At 36.9% G+C, this 23,209-nt stretch overlaps 1 protein-coding gene and 1 pseudogene across 3 annotated transcripts in view; both read right to left on the reverse strand.

Annotated features, from left to right (window-relative positions):
• The window catches only part of LOC145497909 (uncharacterized), a 10,928-nt pseudogene extending 2,258 nt beyond the window's left edge, over positions 1-8,670 (reverse strand).
• The window catches only part of LOC145497896 (plasma membrane calcium-transporting ATPase 4-like), a 42,373-nt gene that overhangs the window by 18,364 nt on the left and 800 nt on the right, over positions 1-23,209 (reverse strand). For 2 of the 3 annotated variants that reach the window (XM_081477772.1, XM_081477774.1), the window contains exons 2-5: positions 21,389-22,841; positions 11,261-11,645; positions 10,667-10,761; positions 9,846-10,025 (exon numbers count right to left, since the gene is read on the reverse strand). In XM_081477772.1, the coding sequence (XP_081333898.1) occupies positions 9,846-10,025; positions 10,667-10,761; positions 11,261-11,645; positions 21,389-22,783 (2,055 nt within the window). In that variant the 5' untranslated portion in view covers positions 22,784-22,841. Of the gene's footprint in view, positions 1-9,845; positions 10,026-10,666; positions 10,762-11,260; positions 11,646-21,388; positions 23,174-23,209 lie in introns of those variants that run through there. The other variant, XM_081477773.1, reaches the window with a different exon arrangement.

Below are 23,209 nucleotides of genomic sequence, written 5' to 3' on the forward strand. Positions count from 1 at the left end.
GGATCAATGTGTTCTGTGCACAACCGGCGGGTCAGAGTTGTAAGAGCGTCGCACAAATTAGAGCCAGACTTCTTGAAAGACTTGCTAGAAAGGATCCTTTGAAAACCGTTTGCATCTACATTTGAGGGACCTCCAGCGCCTTTAGTTCTCAGTGCCACTTCTCTAATCATCTCTCCGGTGATCTCATTATAAGCTGCCTTGTGCACCTCCTCAACTGGACCAAAAAGCAGCGATCCCAGCTTTGCCGGTTGTGATTTTGGGTGCTTGTCATGCAGTTGATGATGATGATAATAATAATAATAATAATAATAATAATAATAAATACTACTACTACTGCTACTACTCCTACTACTACTATTCATAATAATAAAAACAATATTTACAGAGAATATCACCAAACTAACACTAAGTTAATTAGGGTGGTCCTCTATTTACATTATTACAACTTACTATGTGGAATTAAAAACTGAAGCTTAAAAATTTAAATTTACAACTGACTGAATGAGTTGATGCTCAAGCAAAGACAATCTCTGAGCTGGAGAAAGATGTGAACAACTTGACAAAAAGGGCCTGATCCGCAGCTTTGAGAAGGAAGACACAAACAAGTTAGATAGCCACAGTCAGAGAAATGAATGAAACCAGTGCCAAGACTGAATCACTGTTTCACTCCTTTACTCCTCAGTACACTGTATCATCTAACTATTTTTCACCAAATCTGTAAGTATAATTAGTCATTGTGTGTGTGTGCTTTGTGTGCTTGCATGTCTTTATTCTTATTTTCTCTTCTTATGCAGCCCAAATAAATAATTGCTTTAAATCACAAAGGATGGCTGCCCTGTCCTATTAGCCCATTAAGGTTATTTCAGGCAGCCATATACTCTTTTTATTTTAAACTTATTTTTGTTCATTTTATTTCTAGCTGAACAAGTACAAATAAAGTTGTTGTTGTTCTAGAAGACAACCTGAAGCTGAAAGATGACAACATTGACAAATTTCAATAGAATGCCCACATTGACTTGGTAAACAAAATGCAAATGGAAAGAAGCTGCACCCAATCATAGCAAAGTTAAGTTTCTACAAGAATAAAAAATAGGCAGTCAATGACTGCATTTGGCTACTGCTGTTATTATTTAGAAGACTGCAGTAAAACAAATCACACTGCCATAAAAAGAGCTAACCACCGAAACGTTTTTGGACTGGTGGCTTATTAAAACCATGCAACTTGTTTCTTACACTGTGCAAAATATGTCTCCAAATTTATAATGGTAAGACTTCTGGTAACTTGAATTAAATATCTTACCTCCAAGTTGGCTTTCTAGTAGGGTGCAGGGAAAAAAATTACATTTTGGATTGTGCGGGAAATCGTGTAGGATTATCGACAAACCAAATTTCAAAAGCAATTTTAACCTTTTGGATGATCATTTGAGAGAATTTTTTCTGTTACCTCATTCTGTTGTGCTCGAATCTTATGTTAAGGCTTTACAGTATAAAGTGCTTAACAACATAGTCTACACAAATAAAAAATTATTCAAAATTGGTTACAGAACAGAAGATGTTTGTACTTTACTCCTTTACCAATGCCCCTTCTCAAGGCGATTTTGGAACAATTTTGAATCTTACTGGTGCCTTTTATCAAATCAACAAGTTCGTCTTTCATTGCAGAATGTTATATTTGGTATAACGTCTAAGCAATGCCCTTCAACAAAACTACTAAATTATTTTATTGTTGCTGGAAAGCTGTTTTTGTGGGACTGCAGAAGAAACCAAATACATCCAAAATTAAAGGTTATCAAAACAAAATAGAAAAAAAATACAAACTGAACGTAAAATAAATAAGAAGAATTATTTTGAAAAAAAATGGATATTTAGCCCTGGCCAGAAATCAAATCAATATGTTGATAGGTTAAATATGTAATATAGTAACCCTACAAATAATTTAGATTGTTCGCTCTCTGTAATTACGAAGTCATTCATTCTTTTATTTTTCTGTGTCCTTTGTTCTTGTTGTTTTTTGTCACTTGTAGTATAATGTAAGCTACTGATGTAAACTTAATAGCAAATTAAATTGATGCAAGCCTGAATGGAAATAAAAATGTGAAAGAAAAAAAAAATTCAATTTCAAGTGTTCTTGCGAAGTCCTAAGGAAATTCTGCATTGATGATAGTTTAACCAAATTTATTTCACTAGTAGTTCTTAAATAGCAATTGCCAATTGCTTTACTTAGAAAACTGTGTTTGACTGCTAAAGAAAATCATGTTGTGTGACATGAATTTGACATGAATGAAACCAAAATAGCAAAACAGAATGCAGCATCTTCCACTATCAATTAGTTCCTTTTTAAAAATACCCCTGCCTTGATTCAATAAAATTATGTAGCTTGACTATTTCTTCATAAACTGCGTTCAGGTTGTTCGCAAATTCGTTGGAAGTTATCCGCAAAAAAACACAACTTGAAAGGTTATGCAAATTATGTGCAAATGTAATTTGATGCCTTGTCATCTGACTGTAGTTTCTTGACCCAATATTGGGTTTATATGCCTTGCAAAGGAGTTTATTATTTGCTCCCCAAACAGAATTTTGGCTCTCTCGAAAGAGATTATTCGCTCTCCAAAGGAGATATGACTCTTCAAAAGGGTTTAAGATCGCGACACGGCAAAGATGTTCAGCTCCACAAAGCACTCAATCACCACGACTGGTAAACAAATGCTTCAATGGAGTCATACAATTTCTGCTAGCATGTACTATGTAATCGCCATAAGTTGTAAAAAGACCTGGAAAATTCTTAGCAAACAAGTTCTCCATAAATGCGTACACAGTTGTGCTTGATGCTTGAACTAAAATGGTTTAAACTCATTTTAACAAAGAACCCACCTTTTAGATGACAGAATCAAACGAGATGTGAGCTATCAGAGCCCAAGTGGCATTAAAGCACAAGCACGTGGAAAGACACTTGGATCAATAAGAAGTCGACAAGGGACCATCGATGCTCTGATTGGACACGAACACTATCCTAGGATTAGGCGCTTCTGGACGCACTCTGATTGGCTATGAAAACTATCAGAAGATTAGGGCTACACAAACGGGCAATGAAAACTATCCGAGGATTAGGTTTACAGACGGACTTACTTACACAGAAAATGACATTAGTGGCTATGCCTCCTCAAGGCTGGTAGCCACAAAAATTCATATTATCTAACACTTGTACTCTCACTAGAGCACTCTTTGGAATCTCACAAGATTTCCCCTAAGAAATTGTGGAAATATGAAGAGGCCTAATAAACATTTAAAGTGCTACTGAAATGAAATTTTTGTACTCTCTTTTATTAGCCCAGTCTATAGTTTCAAACATGCTTAAAATAATGGTGAACTTTATTTCTGTCAAATCCTAACGGAAAGTGCTTTTTTTAGCAGTCGAAATTGACTTTTTGTAGCTAAACTGTGTCGGGGCTCTGGAACTGAGTTTAAGGACCTTGTGACGTCACTGGTTGTATTCATGCAGGAAGTGCTTTAGATTCTCTCTTGTTTTCACTTGATTTATTCAAGTTTATTCTTCATATTGTCGACACCTACTAGTTTTCTACCTCGTAATTTCTGTCCAGCCTTGACAGGAAATACACATCATAAACGCTGGTGGGAGCCAAAGAGTGTAGATTCACCAAAATGAATGCTACAGATTAGAACAGCTCAGTATACTTTTTGAACGTCTTGAGTGCTCAATTGGAGACTTCAAAGACGGGTGGGGGGTGGCAATGTTTATATCATGCCGTGAAGCCTAAACACAGCCTGGTTCTGAAATTTGGATTCTCGCATTTATCTAAGGTCTATTAACAAGGCTCGAATATATCCTCGTCAACTTTACTGTATTAAAAATGGTAAACGCATCAGCCATCCACACAATCACAAAGTTATTAACAGTCCACAAGCTTTGAGTTGAGTACTTCTTTGCACACAGGGCATCTTTTTATGATACTAATAAGTGAGAGCTGTTGTGGTAGACAAAGAGTATCTTTGAAAATTGTGATCCACAGCAGGGTTTGCTTTATCGCCGCATATGTATTAGTGTAAACAAAGCGGGAATTTCACTTCTCTTTTACACGTATCTCCCAATTGCAATATTTCACGGCTGATGGATTACTTTGAGTTCTTTCACACATACTTATGTCTATGATCTTCATTTAATGGTACTCAAGTTCAAAGCAATTTGTCAAAACGTCACTAGTTTACACTCCTTTCAAAGTTTGTAAAACAAAATTTAAACTAATTTGCATATATGACCTTTCGCCACCGACATTGTCACACTCTCTCTCGTGTCCACAAAACATACCTGTAGGGTCATGGCAACTTAGTTTACCTTTATAGTTTTAAATTTGCTCCCTCCATATAAAAGAAAAGGGTTTCTTAAATTGTTGCTGTTGTGATAACTTGTAGGATGCAGCAGATACAATTGGACTAAAGGTCACTGTAGCATAATCTCGTTCACGGGGAAACTCACAAAGCGTCCGGTTTCCTTGAAGCGATGCGACTCGCAACCTTGAAGCGTTGCTGCTGCAATTTGTGCAGCACCACTCCGGATAATATTTTCAAAAGTCGCTTTCTCTTGTTTTCATATCTTTTTTACTTTATGAGTGTAGATATTGTTTAATTGAGTGCTGGCCATTTGGCCAAGTGTCCCAATCACTTTGCGATTCAAGAACTTGCACTCGTTTGCTTGCTTACATAAAATATCCTGGAAATATCCAATTAAATAGACTGAAAAGCCCCAGGATTGACTCTCCACCTCTTCATGTCTAAGGCTACTGTTATTATCTGCTTTACAGCTCAGAGATGTCCTAAGATGTTCTTTGGGGGACTTCAAACAGTATTCTCTTCTCCCATAATCACTCTAAAATTTCAGTGCGGCATGAGAGTAATACAACCAGCAACGTCATTAGGCTGTTTTGGCCGCGCCAAGATGGCCGCCAATTTTGGGCTTAATCAGCCAACATCGAACGGCTGAAAAAGCAGTTTTTGCCTACCATACGCGAAAAAAAAAGTCTGCAGTGTTTCCAAGTAAGGTTGAAACTTTATTACCAAGCAAAAATCTCACATACGAAAATTTCGTTTCAGTAGCACTTTAAAAAAAACAACAAAGAAAGGGGGGCGCAACGCCAAACTGGTCTATGGCAAACTATACATCAATGGTCAGAGACACCTACCATGATCATGAACAGACAACTTTTCTAACACCAGTAATAATCTTATAACGAGAGGAGGCTTGACATCTATTCACCAAAAGAAAATTTAGAAAAAAGCAAAATTGAGTGATTTCCTGCAGAAAACTGCCATTTGAATCCGTGGTAGGTTGCTGATAGCTCACTGTGTGAAGAATTTTACCCTTCAGTGGTCACCGATCAGTCAGCGGTTTACTGTATACCTACTGTAACTGTAACTAATTAAAAGAATGATGGTTTTTTTCATGAATAATTCATAAGGTGTACAATGGCAAAGTGGTATGGTTACAGTCAGGTGATCTGAGGTTGGTAGCTTTAGGTTGGTGGTTTTATCCTGGTGTGGGACTAACTTTTTTCCTTTGAGCTACTAATGGATGGTTTGTGTTTATATAGGTATTGGAAAAAAATGGTCAAGCCATAAAATACTGTAATTATAAAAGATCAAAAAGGCTTTCTAAGCCAACTCGTGATACTTAAAATTTGAAACTGTCATGTTTCATGTTACACATATTACAAGGGTGGTCCAAAAGATCTTAAGGAGGTTGTCACCGTTACATGAAAGCATAAATTTTACAACAATCATTAATTTACAGATAATCTTTAAGTATATTTAGGTGGAACACTTGAGCTGTTTTGATCGTTACAGCTGCAATGAGTTCTAACAAAAATCTGAATGTGTTATGTACACAGTACCTTACAGATACATAACCACAATCGACTTAACCACTATAAAATGAGACCAAATCCACATTTTTTTTTACTCTACTATCCTTTAGAATTACCCTATCAAGTCCAAGGTTATTCTGATGTCAATGTTTCTGTCGTTAGGACTTAAGTTATTAAAAACATCTTTGTTCCTTCATTGCACCAAAAAAATCCTTGAATCAGAGAATAGAAACAATGGTGAGCATATTGAGTGATTTCTAGCAGAAAACAACAACCACTTAAATTTGTACTTGCTCGCTGTGCGAATCAATTAATCCAATGGTAATCATCAATCAATCAGCGGTTTCAACCTAACTGTGATGAATTAATAGAATGATGTTTCTTTTCATGAACTACTCATTATGGCAAAGTGGTAAAGTATCAGTCAGATAATCAGAAGTCAGTTCAAAGGTCGGCGGTTTGAATCCTGGTGTGAGCAGCTCTTTTTTTTTCTGAACTACTAAAGGATGGTTGGCATTTATAAAGGAAAATAAAAATCTTCAAGCAACAAAAGTAATGTAATTATATAAAAGCATGGCATGATACAGAAATTTGAAATAATCCGCAGAAGAAAAACACTTCTTGAGCATGAAACTTTGCACAAGATTTTTGACAAAGTTCTGGTTAAAAGCCACTGCCAAAGCTATTGATGGATCGAATTATACACCACCCCTGACACATACCAAAGTGTCTTTAATTTGGGAGAATTTGTTTGACTCCAAACATGGTATGGCAGCCATATTGTTCACAATGGTTGGCCAAATATTGCAACTCTTCCAAAATACCCTGGTCAGTGGGATTACCACCAGAAAATAGTTTTTGACCCATCAGCAGACTGACTGACTGACTGAGAGAGTGAAATATTTCTTCTCCAAATAACTGCTAGAACTCACACATTAAAAAGGATGACAACATTTGGAAATGTATTATTATTAATCCTGCAGACCCACTATCACTGATTGTAGTGTTTAGTACCCTTGTACAACTGTGGATCTGTTTAGACCTTCAAGACCAAATGGTCCTGATCTGAAACAAACTAAAGCTGCCTGTTGTATACTGAAAGTTTTTGGTATGCTTGAAATGATTAATAATAATACTAAAAATAATAATACAGGATTCTCCCTTGTTTTCAGTACAACAAGTAAAAGAGCATTTTAAAACTGGTAAAGCAATCAGGTGAATCGCAGCCTTGTTTATTAGGTCTTCTCTGTGTATTACAGTTTACTAATATTACACCTTTGGCTTTAGATGTCAAATGAAATCAAACAGCATTTTCATATTTAAGTGTTTTATTCTTTGCCTTAATTCTCTTGCCTTAAAGTCACAGAAAAATAGGCAAAAGCCACTTCCATGGTATCCTCGCTGTGCATACATGCAGTGTCACTACAAAAGCAGCGGTCGTCTCTCAAAACCAAACAAAATCGCTGCATATTCGTTTTCATTCAAGTTCTGGAAGGGTTTTATTGTCAAGGATTCTCTCAAAACGTCATCTGAAAATAGATTTTAAACACTTTTGACCTGAATGTGGAGCATTTCATGACGAAGATGAAGTTTTCGATCACCACACGTGAATGTTGGTCAATTTAGTAACACCAGTTTTCTAAAGCCAATAGTTAGGTGGGAAGATCATGGAACTGATTTCCCCACATTGCTTGCAAATCAAATACTTGTAACCTGTAACTGTTTCCATTCGTGACTTCTTGCCATTTGCTGACGGAGAGAAATGATAACAACATCTGTTGCCATTTCATCATGAAACTGAATGTAAACAACTACCAATGCATGTGTGAAGAAAGGACATCTGCCACAATGGAATTGTGGCAGAAAGCCCACCAAACATTTGAGGATCTTGCCTTGAAGTTTGAAAGCCACAGATAGTACTTACAAACCATAGCCTGCACAGTTTATCTTTTAATCTGTTAATTTATTCTTTTACAAGGATAAAATACTGATTACGTCGGTGAAACAACTATATTTTTTTCTTCTACCTGTTGAATTTGCAAGAATTCCAAGGGATTTTAGGTGGTAATGAGTGGTGCTACAGGCGGTAAATTTTATCGGTTACCGCCTGAAAAGGAGAACACTGATAATAATAATAATTTTAATAATAATAATAATAACAATGATAATAATAATAATGGTAATAATAATAATAATAACAAAAATAATAATAATAACAAAACTTATTAAGTGTCAAATCATGCAGCCTGATTACGTGGATCGGGAATAGATTCCAGTTCAAATGTGCTACCCTTGAAGATGTGTGGATCTGTTTATACCTTTGACACCTAGTCTTGATAGATTTTTTTTTTTAATGAATTTATTTATTTTATGCACAACAAATTACTTTACAATAAGGTACTAAAAAAACGACTCAAAGAAATACAAAACTACTTACAATACGATAATACTAACAAAACGATACTAATGCTACTAAGAACAATACTAATACTTCGATACAATATAATTACTTACACATTGATAAATTTAATTAAGTTACTTACAAATGGATAGTAACAGTATTTGCATTTGCACAGCTAGCCTCCAATAATTAATTGTTTAAAAAGTGGGACATTTTTTGTTAAAAGAAAGTAGTTTATTAAGTTAGTTTATATCTCGATAGAATTTTGGGGTAAATATTGAATGTTATAGTTACACCAGAAAAGATAACAGAAAACAGATTGCTAAGGTTTTAAACTTGGTTTGCTAATAATTGTTGCTGCAAACACACATTTATCTTTGTAACAGCTTTTTTTAGGACTGTGCGTATTAAGATGTGGGATTGAAGCCAATAATGATGTATGCATTTTTGTTCTTGTTAAGTATCTCTACTATGCACTGTACATGTACCTGTGGAATAATTTAGCCATTCTCAATTTGATCATAAGATATATATATTTTTAAGTGATTGTTTTCTATAAGATGGGAAAGGTGTAAATAATATATTTTTAAATATATTTCTGTCAGAGCTGTGATTGTGAGGTCTTGTAAGGTCTTTGTGTCCCATGCAGGGCAGGAAAAAAATTTGAAATCCAGTTGCCTGGAAGGCCTGTACATTTTAGTTTTCAGTTGGTTGAGATGTCTTTGACTGCTTTGTACAACCTGAAACATATTTCTATGAATTTCAAACTGTTGACATTGCGATGTTTGGGTTTGGAGTACTCATTTAAAGTTTTTTTTTTTGGTTGCTGGGAATTTTGTTAGCTGGGAATACATTTTTGGTGTTACTAAAATAATGTATGTAAATTGTTGTTGTTGTTGTTGTAACAGACAGTGTGGTTCTTGAAGTATGTAAGTCTGTTCCTTAGAAAGTTGTTTTTCTCTCTCTTCATGAATAAGTAGTACCTTATAGAAGCAAAACATTCACTCAGGGATATTTTTAAGGAATCCCCTCTAATTTCCTATAAGAGGGACAAGTCCTTAAGGTATTCACTAGTTACTAAACTGTAAAGGTCTTAACAATAATGTGCACGTAAGAGTTATATCAAGCCTGTCAACATCTTTTAACATATGGGATATTTCACTTATGCACTTGTTATTTTAGATCATTTGTTAATCATGTTCATTTTGTTAAGTACATGTCTGCTCCAGCGGATTAAGACCCATTACATCACAATAGCTTGCATTATGGGCCACACAATCATCCCAAGTACTTTGTCGATTGCAAGTAATTTTTGTTGCTGGATTTATTTATTAATTTTGTAAGTACATCCACAAAGGCTCAAAGCAATATTTAAAAAATTCAAGAGAGATTAAGGTTCATTGTGTACCATTACTGTTCTGGGATTCATTTTTTCAGTCTGCCATGTTAAGTTTTCTATCAAAGTAGCAGGGGCTGAAACTCACTGCAGCTAGAGAAAATCCCTTGCTCCTGGCTGTTGCTAGACCTCCTAGCAATTCCCTCTAAATAAATCAATAATAAGTAGTTACCTTTTTATCAGGGTCCCTGATGTATGAATTGAACTCTTCTCCATCATACACGAGGCTTTCATCATTGGGTTTGATGATGCCACATTTGACAGCCACAGACCTTGCAGTGATTACATTATCTCCAGTCACCATACGCACAGTAATACCAGCCTTCTGACATTGCCTTATAGCATATGGTACCTAGCAATAAATGACAAACTCTCAAGGGACTGCTGTGAAAAAATATTTGGAACTTTGTGTCAATGAAGGGACGAGGAATCTTCCTTTAGTATTTGTAAATCTTGAAGATTAACTCTAGCCTTCATTTTTCAGTTTTGTTTTTCTTCACATATAAAACATATGGTATAAACAAATAAAACTGATATCATCATAAATAACTGGCTTTAATGTAGCTTTACTGGCTGAAATTACCCTAAATTTCATACTGCCTGTAGATTGTCAGACTACGTAAGTTTGTAACAAACATCACTGACGAACATTTGCAACAGGTGGTCTATTAAGAAAAATGACAGGGAGAAGTAGATGTTGAAAAACCCTATGCATTCATAGGTGCCAAAGCATGAAAAGAAAACTATTTGCCATCCCTTCTTGCTGTTATGTGTGAGAAATACACTTTCCAGTAAAACTGTCCCTGTGAAATATTATTTAAAAAAAGGACTTTAGTCTGAATATCTTTAACTTTGCTGTTTGAACAGTACTGAACCTTTAAGATAAAAGAGATCTCCACAGTTCAGTTAAGTGGAAGCAAAAGTGGTGGCAAACTGAAAAAGTATGTTTCAATTGGCCATCAGTTGGCACTGGAAAGGCAAGTAGAGTCTAACCTGTTCTCTGACTGGATCTTCAATGCCTACAACTGCCTGGAGTATCAAATCTTGCAATATTTCTTTCTCCCTTTTACTCAGAAGTTTCTCACCATCTTTAAGAGACAAGAGGAGTAACATGGTAAATGGTTTGAACCCAGGAGTATCAGTAGTTTGTATAGGATGATCGTCCAGGTGAGGGTACTTCTGAAAAGAACTGTTGTTGGTGCCTGATGTTTCAACAGCCTGAGCGGAAGTCACCTTCAGAGTCAAGTGAATAGTGTTTGTCAGTCGATGATGTTATAAGTTTGGTCCATTGAACATGATTGGTAAGTTGAGCTATTCCTGTCTTTAACCTTGGTCTTAAACGTACCCAACAACAGACAGGGAGCAATTAACAAGATCAAATGCTCTGGACAACTGCCAGTTTTGCCAGCACAGCCCAGTTACAAACAATGAGTTCAACACTACAGCATAAATTACAATAATGCTGAGTGTTACATTTGGTTGAGCACCTCAAATTATTTTGTAAAAAAAAATTTAATGCTGCATTTTGTGGACTGCATACTGCACAACACTTTCAGAGGACTGAATTATCAGCTAATTAATTTTTACCTTCAGGAAAGATATTCTTAGTGGTTAAACAAAGAACACGCAAGCCTTTCTGCTGCCATGGGTCAATTAGATCCCTTGAAAGATTCTCAGCATCCTCCTTACTAAATTCTTTCAGCTCCCCTTTCATTCCAACAACATGGGTGCAAAGTTCAAGGAGTACTTCAGCAGCTCCCTTGGAATATACCTTGTACCCTCCATGATCATCACTTATAATTGTTGTCATACATTTACGATCAGGGGTGAACTCAAAGACCTTGATCAATTTATTTTCAGGATAGTCATCTCTCCATGACTGGTAGTATTCACCAAACTCAGACAAAAACTGCAACAAAGCAGCATCTGTCTCGTTTCCACTCTGCTTTGGAATTTTGTCTTCTGCTGCTTGCTGGCAAAGAATTAAGATTAAACTAATATCAGCAAACAAGAAGCTCCAACTTACAAATAAACTGAAATTAATGTAGGTATATGTTAAATCACAGTTATATAAAACATGATCAAAGGCTCAACGTTTTGTCAAAAATAGAACCAAGGGGACTACAATATAAAAAGGATAGGGTTGCCTGTCTAATTTTGAAAAGAATCCTATGAGGTATGAAGATCTTGTTTTGTGGGCATGGCTTGAAATTCCTTTCACCCATCATAAGAGGTAACAATTCTAAAACAACTCATTAACTGACACATTCGTTATTTTTAGTAGTGGTAAAGATGATTGCTTCAAATATCTTCTACTTGTAAAGTTGATTTTCAAATATCTCTTGTTATTTTTTTTGACTCAATACCCTAAAAGGTACCGCTGAAGTCCAGCTGAGGACCACGTAAAGCTGAACACCCTTAAAGCAAATAGATTTACAGGCGTTCTGTACTGAGCAATTTTGCCTTGTTGACTTAAATACAACACAAAGAAATGAGGAAAGGAAATTAGTTTGGGGCAGTTTTCATTGCTAAGTTCAAAATGCTTGGAAAGTGCCCAACTGGCCTGCACAAACAGAATTGGTCACCTTAGCTTGTTGATGTGCTGTTTTTATTCTTAAAAAAACAACTTTATAAAAGACCACCTTCAACCAGTGTTCTTTGGTGCATCTGTTGTTATCATCATCCAGGCAATCACCCCATGAGCACACATCTCACTTATACAATGATGAATGTGTAAGAAAAAGTCACATTGAAGTATGGCAAAGCAGCCTCAAACAGGGAAAGCTCAAAGAAAGCAACAAATTTCTTTACTAAATGAGTGAGTTTTTTGGAGAATGTTCTGCTCACTGCTATGTTGCTATGATAGTTCAATCACATTGCACAACAAACAGCTTAAATTTTATGTTAAAAATGGTGACCAAAAACTGCAATCTGGTGACCAAAATTTTGGAACTAGTCGCCACTTGCCTCCTTAATGAAAAAAGTAAATTGCAAGCCCTGGTAGTGCCATGGAGCTGCAGAGTACAGTATCTAGAAATATGTGATAGCATTAGAGCTATAGATTTCATTATGAAGAAATGTGTTCATAGAGCAGTAGAGCTTTAGAGTTAATTATGAAGTAATGTGTGATCACAGAGCTGTAGTGAGCGCAGAGTTCATTATCTAGAAATGTGTGATTGTAGAGCAGTGGAGCCATGGAGTACATTATTTAGAAATGTGTGCATTTTAAAAATAACAATTCTAAATTGAAAATATATTTGCCGACACTGTAAAGAGTACAGCATAAAAGAGGCTCCTTGGCAGTAAGAAATGATGACACCATTTAAAAAAAGATAGAAAAGCATAATCATTACCCACTGTCCTTTACTTGCTATACAGTAACTGAATGCCTTTAGGGATGTACCCATTTCTCAGAGCAATGAACTAATTTATTCAAACAACTTTAAGTAGAAACATAGAGCCCTATGAAATTTTCTAGGCCTATTCACTCCACAGAATGGGCTGGGTATACACATATCATTGTTAACGGAAAATTACTTTCTGGTGAATTGGTTTGATTGGTTAGATCAGTACATCCATGTGCAGTTTTACAAGAATTGTGAAAAGAGACTTACGATTAGAACTTAAATGTGACCCGATGCCAGCACTTCAATGTAAACTTAACAGCAGAATACGCTTAAGAAGACTGACACTATTGACACTCAATGCTACCACCGACTGAGATGCTCAGTATGAAAACCACCGAAAATCTACCGACATACTGAACTGCACAAACCTTGTATAGAGATGTAACCTATAGCCTCATTCTGTGGGTCCCTGACGTATAAACTGTCCAAGTACTTGACAACCATACTACAACTCGACACAAACTACAATCTATGGAAAACTTTATTGACGCTATTAAGAAAGTACAGATACCTGATGACTACAAACTTGTGTCTTCATTTGAAATCACGGTTCACCAGTATTCCACTTCAATTGGCTTTACAGTTTACTGACAGAAGACATCATGGACTTCCTGAACCTTTGCCTAACATCAACTTACTTTCAGTATTGGCCATGTGCACGGTGTTGGTGTACAGTTGCTAATCATTGACAAATGTCTGACTTTTACTCGAGTATTTTTGGTTATGGACTGACTGTGAATGAAAATAATCGTAGTCATAGATTCTCTGCTATATCAGCTTGTCGTGGTGTTGTTTGAAGCTCCTCTCTTTTGCTGGGTTAGAGAGTAACAAGCAGAAAATTTACCGAACTCACTGAAATTCTTGTAGGCAGCATAACATTTTCAATCCCAAACAGCGCAGAGTTTACAGTGTTTACAGCTTTTGCAGCGTTTACAATGTGTTTAACGTTCCTTTGGTTTCCTGGTGTTAAATCATGTCAAACGTTCCATTTCTGTCATTTCTATCATTTGTTTTCCTTCTATCGTTCGTTCATTTCAAACCTTTAATTGCACACCTCAAGTTTATTTATTCAAAGACCTATGTGATCGGTTGACATTGCGAGGGATTTCCAGGGACTCTTCATGCAAAAAACTGGCTTGGTAAACAAAACAATCATCTGTTTGTTACAACCAATTTTGTAGTGTTTTGAAATGTTGAAAAAACTTCTAACGGGTTGCTTTGTGCAGACGATTAAGAAACTGCACATCAAAATTGAAAGATCTTATCTTCTGCTGAAGTTAACTTAAAGATCAATTGCTCCATTACCTATAAATGATGTCACAAAAATTAAGATGTATCAACTGATAAAGCTGTTACACAAAAAAAAATGGATAAATCAGTGGTAAACCTTTCTGCTTCATTCAACCTGGAATTTTACTAGGCGTGGGAACCAACGATTCTGATTGGCCAGCCTGTAATTGTAATTTATCAAAAGTCAACAAAAAGAGTCAACACAATCATTTCGTCTGGGATCCGTCTAGGTTTTTTACGAAGGCACAGGAAGTTTCGTTTGTAGTTTAAAACAAGTTGTCATGCTAAACATGCCTTAATGTAACAGAAATTGACATGACATGAGTAATTTAGTGTTGCCACTGAAAGCCACAAAACTTTCAGCTGATCCCAAGTTAATGAGATCAAACCTCTCATAGCACTGGCTCGTCATGCGATAAATTTAGGAAGAGCAGCGTGGTTCTGGTCCAGTTTAGGAACAAAAATGATACTCCAACAGCCTTCCAAGTAACGTTTTCAAGCAATTCACTTCAAACATTTTGCACATTTTTTCAATACATTGGGAAAGCAGGCTTGCTAATGCTTTCAGTGAAATAACTCTAAATCCATCCTTGAACAATGTTGATGAACATTTTAAATGACCTGCACGTTGGAAGATTCACAAACTGTTATGTAAAATTTGCATTCGTTGTGCCTAAACTGTGCCTGCCTGTGCCTGAACTGTGCATCAATTGAAGCTGAAGTCGAGATTCATGTGCTGGTGGCAAGTCACCAAGTAACAGACGCAAGAACAATGACGCCAAAGATAGTTCAAAACCCGGGTTCTCAACGATACTCAAAATAGAAATCAAATGAATGATAGAAATGATATGAACGTACAATAAAAATGAAACGCATGATAGAAACTTTACAAACAATAGAAATGATCCAAACAATGGAAACAAAACGAACCAGACGAACAATGCAAACATTTTCACAAGCTGGACAAAACCCTTATGTTTAACGTTGAAATTTGAACCAAAACTTTGGTTCATAAATATGAATGTAACGCTGGCAAATCACTTTTATCTTTGATTGTGTTGACCTTCTGTGAAAAATACCTATTCGACTTGAATCTGCAACTCATGTGCACCTCGATTTTGAAGACTTTTGTCTCCAAATTTTAACAGCAACGGAAAGGATGTCAAAAATTTCAAACTCGTACACTCCTGTTTTTATCGTCAATTTCCTGTATGGTGTTTTCATTTTGTTTTCAAGTGAAAGTAAGTAGATATTCTGGGATTTTCTCATTAGGAGATAAATGCACATATAATTTACTTTCATTTGATGTTGTCAGATAGTTATAGCTGTCCTTAAATTTTATACTCTGTGTTTTTTAGCGTTACATATTTTGTAACAGCTCTGTACACCAACACCGTGCGCATGGCCTATACAATGGTAAACACTACAAGCAGTTGCTAGAACTACAGGGTCACCTGTTTCCAATCGCACAATTCATGGAAAATCACATTCATGAAAAATTGCAAAATTTAAGCAAAATAACCCATCAACTAACAAACGTTATTCTCTTAACTCTGATATACCCAGCCCATTTTATGAAGTTCGAATAGGCATAGAAGTTTTTGTGGAATGCTACACCTCAACATGAGCATCAACGATCACTGTATGACTCTTTGATCACACATATCTAGAAAATGAACTCTACGGTTCTATGGCTCTACTGCTTTACAGCTCTACAGTCACTCATTTCAAATAATTAACTCCACAGCTCTACAGCTCTACCATCAGACACATGTAGATAATGAACTCTATCACTCTACGATCACACATATCTAGATAATGAACTCTACAGCTCTACCATCACACATTTCTACAAACTCTACGTACACTGTAACTAAATTTGGTGAAATATGGGGTCATATTTATTTATTAAATGTACTGTACTAATGTTCTGAAGGAAGATGGTCAAATAAGCCTTTTCGGTCGTACCAGTGAACTGAAGGAAAGTATTTAAAATATACGGTCATACTAATGTACTGAAGGAAAGCAAAATATACGGTCATACTAACATTCTGAAGGAAAGTAAAATTTACCATCCTATTAACATACTGAAGGAAAGTAAAATATATGACCATATTAAAGTTCTGAAGGAAAGTAAAATACAGGGTTGTACTAACGTACTGAAGGAAAGTAAAATATATGGCCAAACTAAAGTTCTGATGGAAAGTAAAATATACGTTTGTACTAACGTTCTGGGAGAAGATAAAATATACGGTCTTCCTAAACAAACTGAAGAAAAGTAATATATATGGTCTTACTGACGTATTGAAGGAAAGTGGGTAAAATATCCGGTCGTACTAACATACCAAGTGGGAGGCAGGGTGGTCTCATGGTTAGTGCGCTCACCTCTGGATCAAGTAGTCCAGGTTCGATCCCTTGCCGGGGAAATTGCATTGTGTTCTTGGGCAAGACACTTCACTCTCACAGTGCCTCTCTCTACCCAGGTGTATAAATGGGTACTGGCAAACTTAACGTTGGGGGTTAACCCTGCAATGGACCAGCATCCCATCCAGGGGGGAGTAGAAATACTCCTAGTTGCTTCACGCTACAGAAACTGGGATAAGCTCTGGCTTGCTGGGCCACTTGGCCCGTAGGCAGACTTTTTGCTAATGTACTGAAGGAAAGAAGTAAAATATACGATCGTACTAACGTACTGAAGGAAAGTAAAATATATGGTTGAAGCCAAAATGTGCAGGCTAAATTTCATTTTATCAAGTGCTGATCCATGCTCTTTACTGAATCTGCATCCACAACAACACATGGTGCAATTGCATCAGTTGTTTTGATCAGGATATGGCATTTAGTAGTATTAACACTTCAGAAACACAAGCCAAATATGAGTAGGAAGAGCGAAAGCATTCCTTTCAGCCTTCATGGCAGCTGAAGAGGCTTTGGTTTTCATTTGTACCTGGATTTTCTGTGTCCGTTGACAGCCACAACTAAGGACATGATGTACTGGGAGACTGATCATGTTAAAATGTGACCGTACACAGGAAAAACGTACCCTAGCACCCATCCGTTAAATGGCTAAAAATAAACGGGTAGTTAACACCTTTAAAAGCATTAAAACATTTAAAAGAAACATTTTAACGGATATTGAATCTTGGCAAACGGCTTGGCAAAGCGTTCAAATGCTGAACAAAAATTTTTGAATTGATGAATGGAGGCGTTAAAATGGCTCGCAAAATTTTTGAATGGATGACTTGAAGCGTTAACATGGCTGGCAAAAATTTTCCAACAACTGGAAGCATTTAAACGGTTAGCTCATGTTTTCAAACAGATGACATCAAGCATTTGAACGGTTAGCCAAACTTTTCGAACAGTCAACTTGGAGCAATAAAACGGTTATCAAAAGTTGTTTTTGAAGGGTAACTTAGCACATTGTCAACAAAAGAGCCAAAATATCTCAAACCATAAGTGCTTGACAAATGCTATAGAAAGAGTCTAAAGCAATAAGAAGGATTCTAATCAATCATCCGTAAACTGGATAGATGATATAATTCAAAGTAAGAAACACATTTCTTTCCATGGTTGTTTAATCCAAGTCATCATCATATGCAATGACAATCCAGAAACATTTCCAATGAAATTCCATCAGTACAAACAAAGCAACCTTCAGTCACCAATCATTTTCAAGAAACAAGATTTACTATCGATAAATACTACAAACGGTTCGGGATCAAGCTTGTCCAGAACAACAAACTCCCAATTGTTCCGTGCAATTCACACGTGACACAAGTAAAACACTTTTCCTGGATGAGGTGGGAGAAGTTTGCTCATAGCCTAAACCTCAGTCCTCAGACGACGACTGACATGCATTTCAAGATAGAAATATACTGTCCACGACCTTGGTATGATTCAGCAACAAAATAGAATGCAGGAGACTGATTACAAAGGGGCACATTGTGTACATCAATTCAGGTTACCCAAACACAGCCGCTCTTGTTCATTTTGACCACCACTGTTTCATTTCGATGTTTTAGTTTTTGATTTCTGTTTTTTGTTTTCAACCAAAATATATACTAAGCCAAGCTAACTTTAAGAACTCAACCGGCAACAAAACACGAAATAAGCACAGTTGTAAATCAAGCGTTTGTGAACATGCCAACTTGATTTATTTACATGTAGCCTGTGAACAGGCTCTGGCTGGAAGGGCCAAAAAGGAACTGGCTGACAGTGAAGTGGCCGAGGGGAAAACAGGGTGGGGGTTGTGGCATGGGAGCCTGTGGAGAAAGGTTGTATGCTGCTGTTCCAAGGCATCTGCAGGGCACTAGAATCTAGTGCAACCTCTAATTGGTCAAAACACTGACTGTTGACAGGTTTGATTGCATGATATCCATTTTGCCAACCCGATCCATAAAAATTTGCATATTGTCTCACCTCTGGCTGTAAGCAGTTAACAGATGAACTGTTTGAAAGAGGAGCGATTTGCTAAGGGATTCCATTCATTTTAAACAGTTGAAAGAACAAAAACATCGCTTGGGGTCGGTGGCTGAGAAAATGGATGATTTCGGAACTCTTCCCACCAGATTTGGGACAAGTTTAGTGTAAAATGGAGTTGGTAGGCTTCCATGACTGGTGCCATTCGTGACATTAATTTTGTACATTTGCTGGACATACCATGTCCAGCACATGGCATACAACTCAGGTCAGAAAAAAACCTCTTCTTGTGCAAACACCCAGGTTTTCTAGCGCTTGAGCAACAACAATGTTGTCTAGTAGCTCAAGAAGCTCCTTGTTTTTGGCATAGCTATGTTTTTGGACATGCCAAACACCAGTAACATGTTTACTCTTTTAGCATTGATTTGCATGTTCATTTGAGTGTAAAAAAATTAGAATTAATTATCATCGATAATTGCAAAATTGCCTCAACTACGCGTGGCCGGAAAAACAAGTCATGTGACTTATGTTTTAAAAGGGAAATCTTATCATGTAACGGACATTCGAAGTCAAGTCAATCAACAGTCATAAGTATAAACATCAAGATAGCAATCAAAGGGATCTGACACTCAGGAACACAAATTGTAAGTTTCGAAATCATTTGTCACTTCGATTTAGAATGTTGTAAATAATGATTTATCTCGTAATTATTTCAATTTCAGTTGACTACGATGTAACCACGGATGCAACGTGCCGTGCAAACTCTAGTTATAAATAAATATGACAGCTTTTGATCCCTGGTGGACTAATCTTCAAAATAAGTAGCACCTTCATCCATGGGAGCGAATCAAGCATCATTAGTCCTTCTTGCACTGCAATCTATTTACATTCCAATGCATCCACGCAGAGATTATGACATGCTACCGACAGATTAATGACAGGTTAATTACAAGGGCGCCGAACAGCAGCTTCAATACTTTGTCTACAATCTCTCTCCTCTCCCCCCCCCCCCCCCCCAATCCCCTCTTTCTTCCTGCTTTCTCTTCGCCCCATCCTCAACAAGAGAGCCTTTTCACAGGCAAATTTACATGCATCTCACGGCTTTCTGGTCCACTCAACAAGTTGTTTTACTGTTCCATTCTGTCTGTCTTTTAAACTTTTGCCGTTTGAATTCGAACTCTACAGCTTCTGGTTAACTTTGTCTTTGGTCATTTCAACAGTAAGGTTAAAATGTTCTTTAAAGCGAATTTATAATGGTTCCAAGACTTTCTAAATGGATACGGGATGTTGCTTCCCATTAAAACAGATGAAAAGATTTCTTTAACAGATTGCTTCTGCTGTTTAAACAGATACTTTGATTTTCACAACAGATACCTCTTTCCATTTTAACAGATGCAAAAAATTTATGAACAGTCGTGAAAGCCGTTTGAACAGTTTGATCCTAACAGTTTGATCATGAAGCGTTCAAACAATTTTTGTAAGTGTTTAAATGGATTACAAACAAATAATAAATGATTTTATCCATCTAATGGATAAGGGCTAGTGTACATGTATGTTTTCCTGTGTAAGGTCACAAAAAAAAAGGAAACTTTCCATTTACATGCTGTTCTGTTGCCATTCTTCCTTATTAAAACAGGCAGCCAAGTAAAATTTTGCCAGGGCAACTATGTCATCAGGCATACTTGCCTGGCTGAGAAACGAGCAGTTCTGAACGGAAAGTATGAAGTTAGAGAGCTTCACTTAATGGTACAAATGAGGCTAATATCTATAACCCTGCATAATAATAAAGAGGTGAATGACAAAGATTGTGTGCATGAAAAGTATTGATTTGGATATAAGCATTCTCCAACTGTATATTTGTGCTATTCAAATGGGCATTGTTGTCCATTTGTTGAGAATGCAAAAGTTTACAACACCAAAACAATTCCTTGGAAAGAAAATGTTAATTTTACTAAGTGATACATTTGGTTGAACTAGCGATATTTGGTTCTAAGAGCGGAATTTTACCGTCTAGTTGAAACCCACGACACACAACGCAGTTTGTTTTGGATGCTGCAATCAAAAAATAATTTTCTACTACCCCTTGGAATATGCCAATGTACCAACACAATAAGTACTAAGAAATATCTGGGGAGTGGGAAGAGGCAATTTCTTAGTATTTTCAAAGGACCACTTGGCTCAAACACCCTGCAAGAGAGTTCATATTCTCCCTTGCCCACCCCTACACAAAGTTAACAGGTTTCTGTTACAGTCTTTTAGTATGTTGTCATATTGTGTCCAACTGGCAAAAATATTGACATCCGATGGCCTCGTTTTTGATCAGGAACTAGCATTTTGTTTACTTGAAGTACCTTTCCCAATATTCTAACCTTGATAGTCCTACAGGCTTTGCACTAAAAACCAATATGGCTCCCTGTACATGTATATTTTCCAATTGAAATACCATTAAAAAAGCAAAAGTTTCAGTGTAGGTAGGAAGGTAAAAGGTACACAAGACACAAGTCAAATATCATTACTTCAGAGAAGGATCTCAACCGTGCAACTTGCAAGATAACACTAATTGAAAGAAATATACAATAATGACAATTTAATAACATACCAGGATTTCTGCAGCATAACTGGTATTGACAGAAATGGCTTTGCATAGATCTTCAAACAGAGTTTGCGGAATGCTCTCTTTGTACTGTCTTGGCTCACTTTCATAAGTTTGTTCACCAATATAGCTCTTTGCCACAACCATGCGGTTCTGTGTGAGGACTCCTGTCTTGTTACAGCAAATGTTTGTGATATTACCCATTGTTTCTAACATATTGACATGTCGCACCAAGGCTCTGTCATGGTACATTTTCTTGACACAGAATGCCAGGGAGGTGGATATCACTAGAGACAGTGCTTCTGGGACAGCAATTATAAGGACAACAACACCGATTATTAAAGATCTGATGTATTCATTAAAATGACTGGGTTCAAAGGATAGACCCATTGTGGAGAAGGTATGAACACTAAAGCGGATAATTATGACCAGAATGGCAACAAGTGCTAGAACGATGCTGACATGACCAAGAGCCACTTGGATCTTGTTTATTTTCCCTTGCAATAATGCAGTATCTTCCTTATGCTCAAATGAAGCAGATTCCACATTAACATCCTCTTCATCAGGGAAAGCTGCCCTAAATGTAACAATTGAAGGTGTTGTGGGAGATCGAGTGTCCCTCATGTGCAGCTGTGTGTGGAGTCCAACAGCCATCACAACCATCCTACCAGACCCATCAACAATGTGTGTGCCAGCGAACACCAAGGGGTCTGTTGCCTTAGGTACCATACTTCTCTGACCTGTTAAAGCTGATTCATTGACAAAAAGCTCATTTTGCTGCACAATAACTCCATCAGCTGGGATAAGAGTTCCAATGTTCAACTGGCACAAGTCACCTACAACAATGTCCCTTGCAAGAAGCTCTATAACTTGTCCACTTCGGATGACTTTAACTTTACGCTCTCTGTTAATTTTGGAATGCAGGCTACGGAAATCGCTCTCTTTCAGGTAGTCACTGAAAGCTATCAATAGTATCATGACCATGACAGTATTCATGATTCCAATACCCTCATACATGACCACAGCAAAAGAATCATGACCCTCACACTTTTCAGGAAAGACAGCACCCAGAATAACAGAAATCAAAGCCCCACCAAACAAGATCAATATCACCCAGTCCTTCATAGCACAAAGAAGATAGTTAAAAATGTTTCTAGGTTGATCTAAAGGAATTACGTTTCTTCCAAACACTTCTTGCCTGTGTCTAACACCGTCCTGAAGGCCAATTATTCCTTTGTTCGCCGAAGTGTGAAGTTCATGAATGATGTTTTTAACACCTCCAAACTTCTCTTCAATAACAGCAATAGCTTCGCCACCTCGGCCTCCCATGACTTCTAGTAACTTCTCCTTAGGAGTGTTGCTGAAGTCAGGAATAAACCTTCTGTCCAGTTCGTCCGTCATGATGCAGAGGTCTGTAAACGTGTATGGGACACAGAGGGAATACACAAGGTTCACACCCCTAAAATCAAATGAAGGGTTGTCAATGTGTTTGGACTTATCGCCTAAAGACAAACTAAATTGGAAAGAAACAATGCAAATAAGCTTCAACAACGCCCCGTGGCCGCGTGTTTGTTTAACAAATTGACGTCACGGACAGAACAGAAAACGAAAGTACCACCGCAAAAAAAAAAAAAAAAGAAACATGCCAAAATTAACGATAAATATGTTTCACCTTCAATCTCTGGGACTCAGAGTAGAATTTCAACAACATTGCCAAGGCAAGACTTGAAAAAAACGGACATTTGCTTTGAGCTGGATAAGTCATAAGCCCACGTAAATGCTGGATTGGAGTACCGACAAAGGAGTCCAACCGACTGACAAACAAAT

The sequence above is a fragment of the Orbicella franksi genome, chromosome 9 (assembly GCF_964199315.1).
Source record: "Orbicella franksi chromosome 9, jaOrbFran1.1, whole genome shotgun sequence".
Taxonomy (NCBI): domain Eukaryota; kingdom Metazoa; phylum Cnidaria; class Anthozoa; order Scleractinia; family Merulinidae; genus Orbicella; species Orbicella franksi.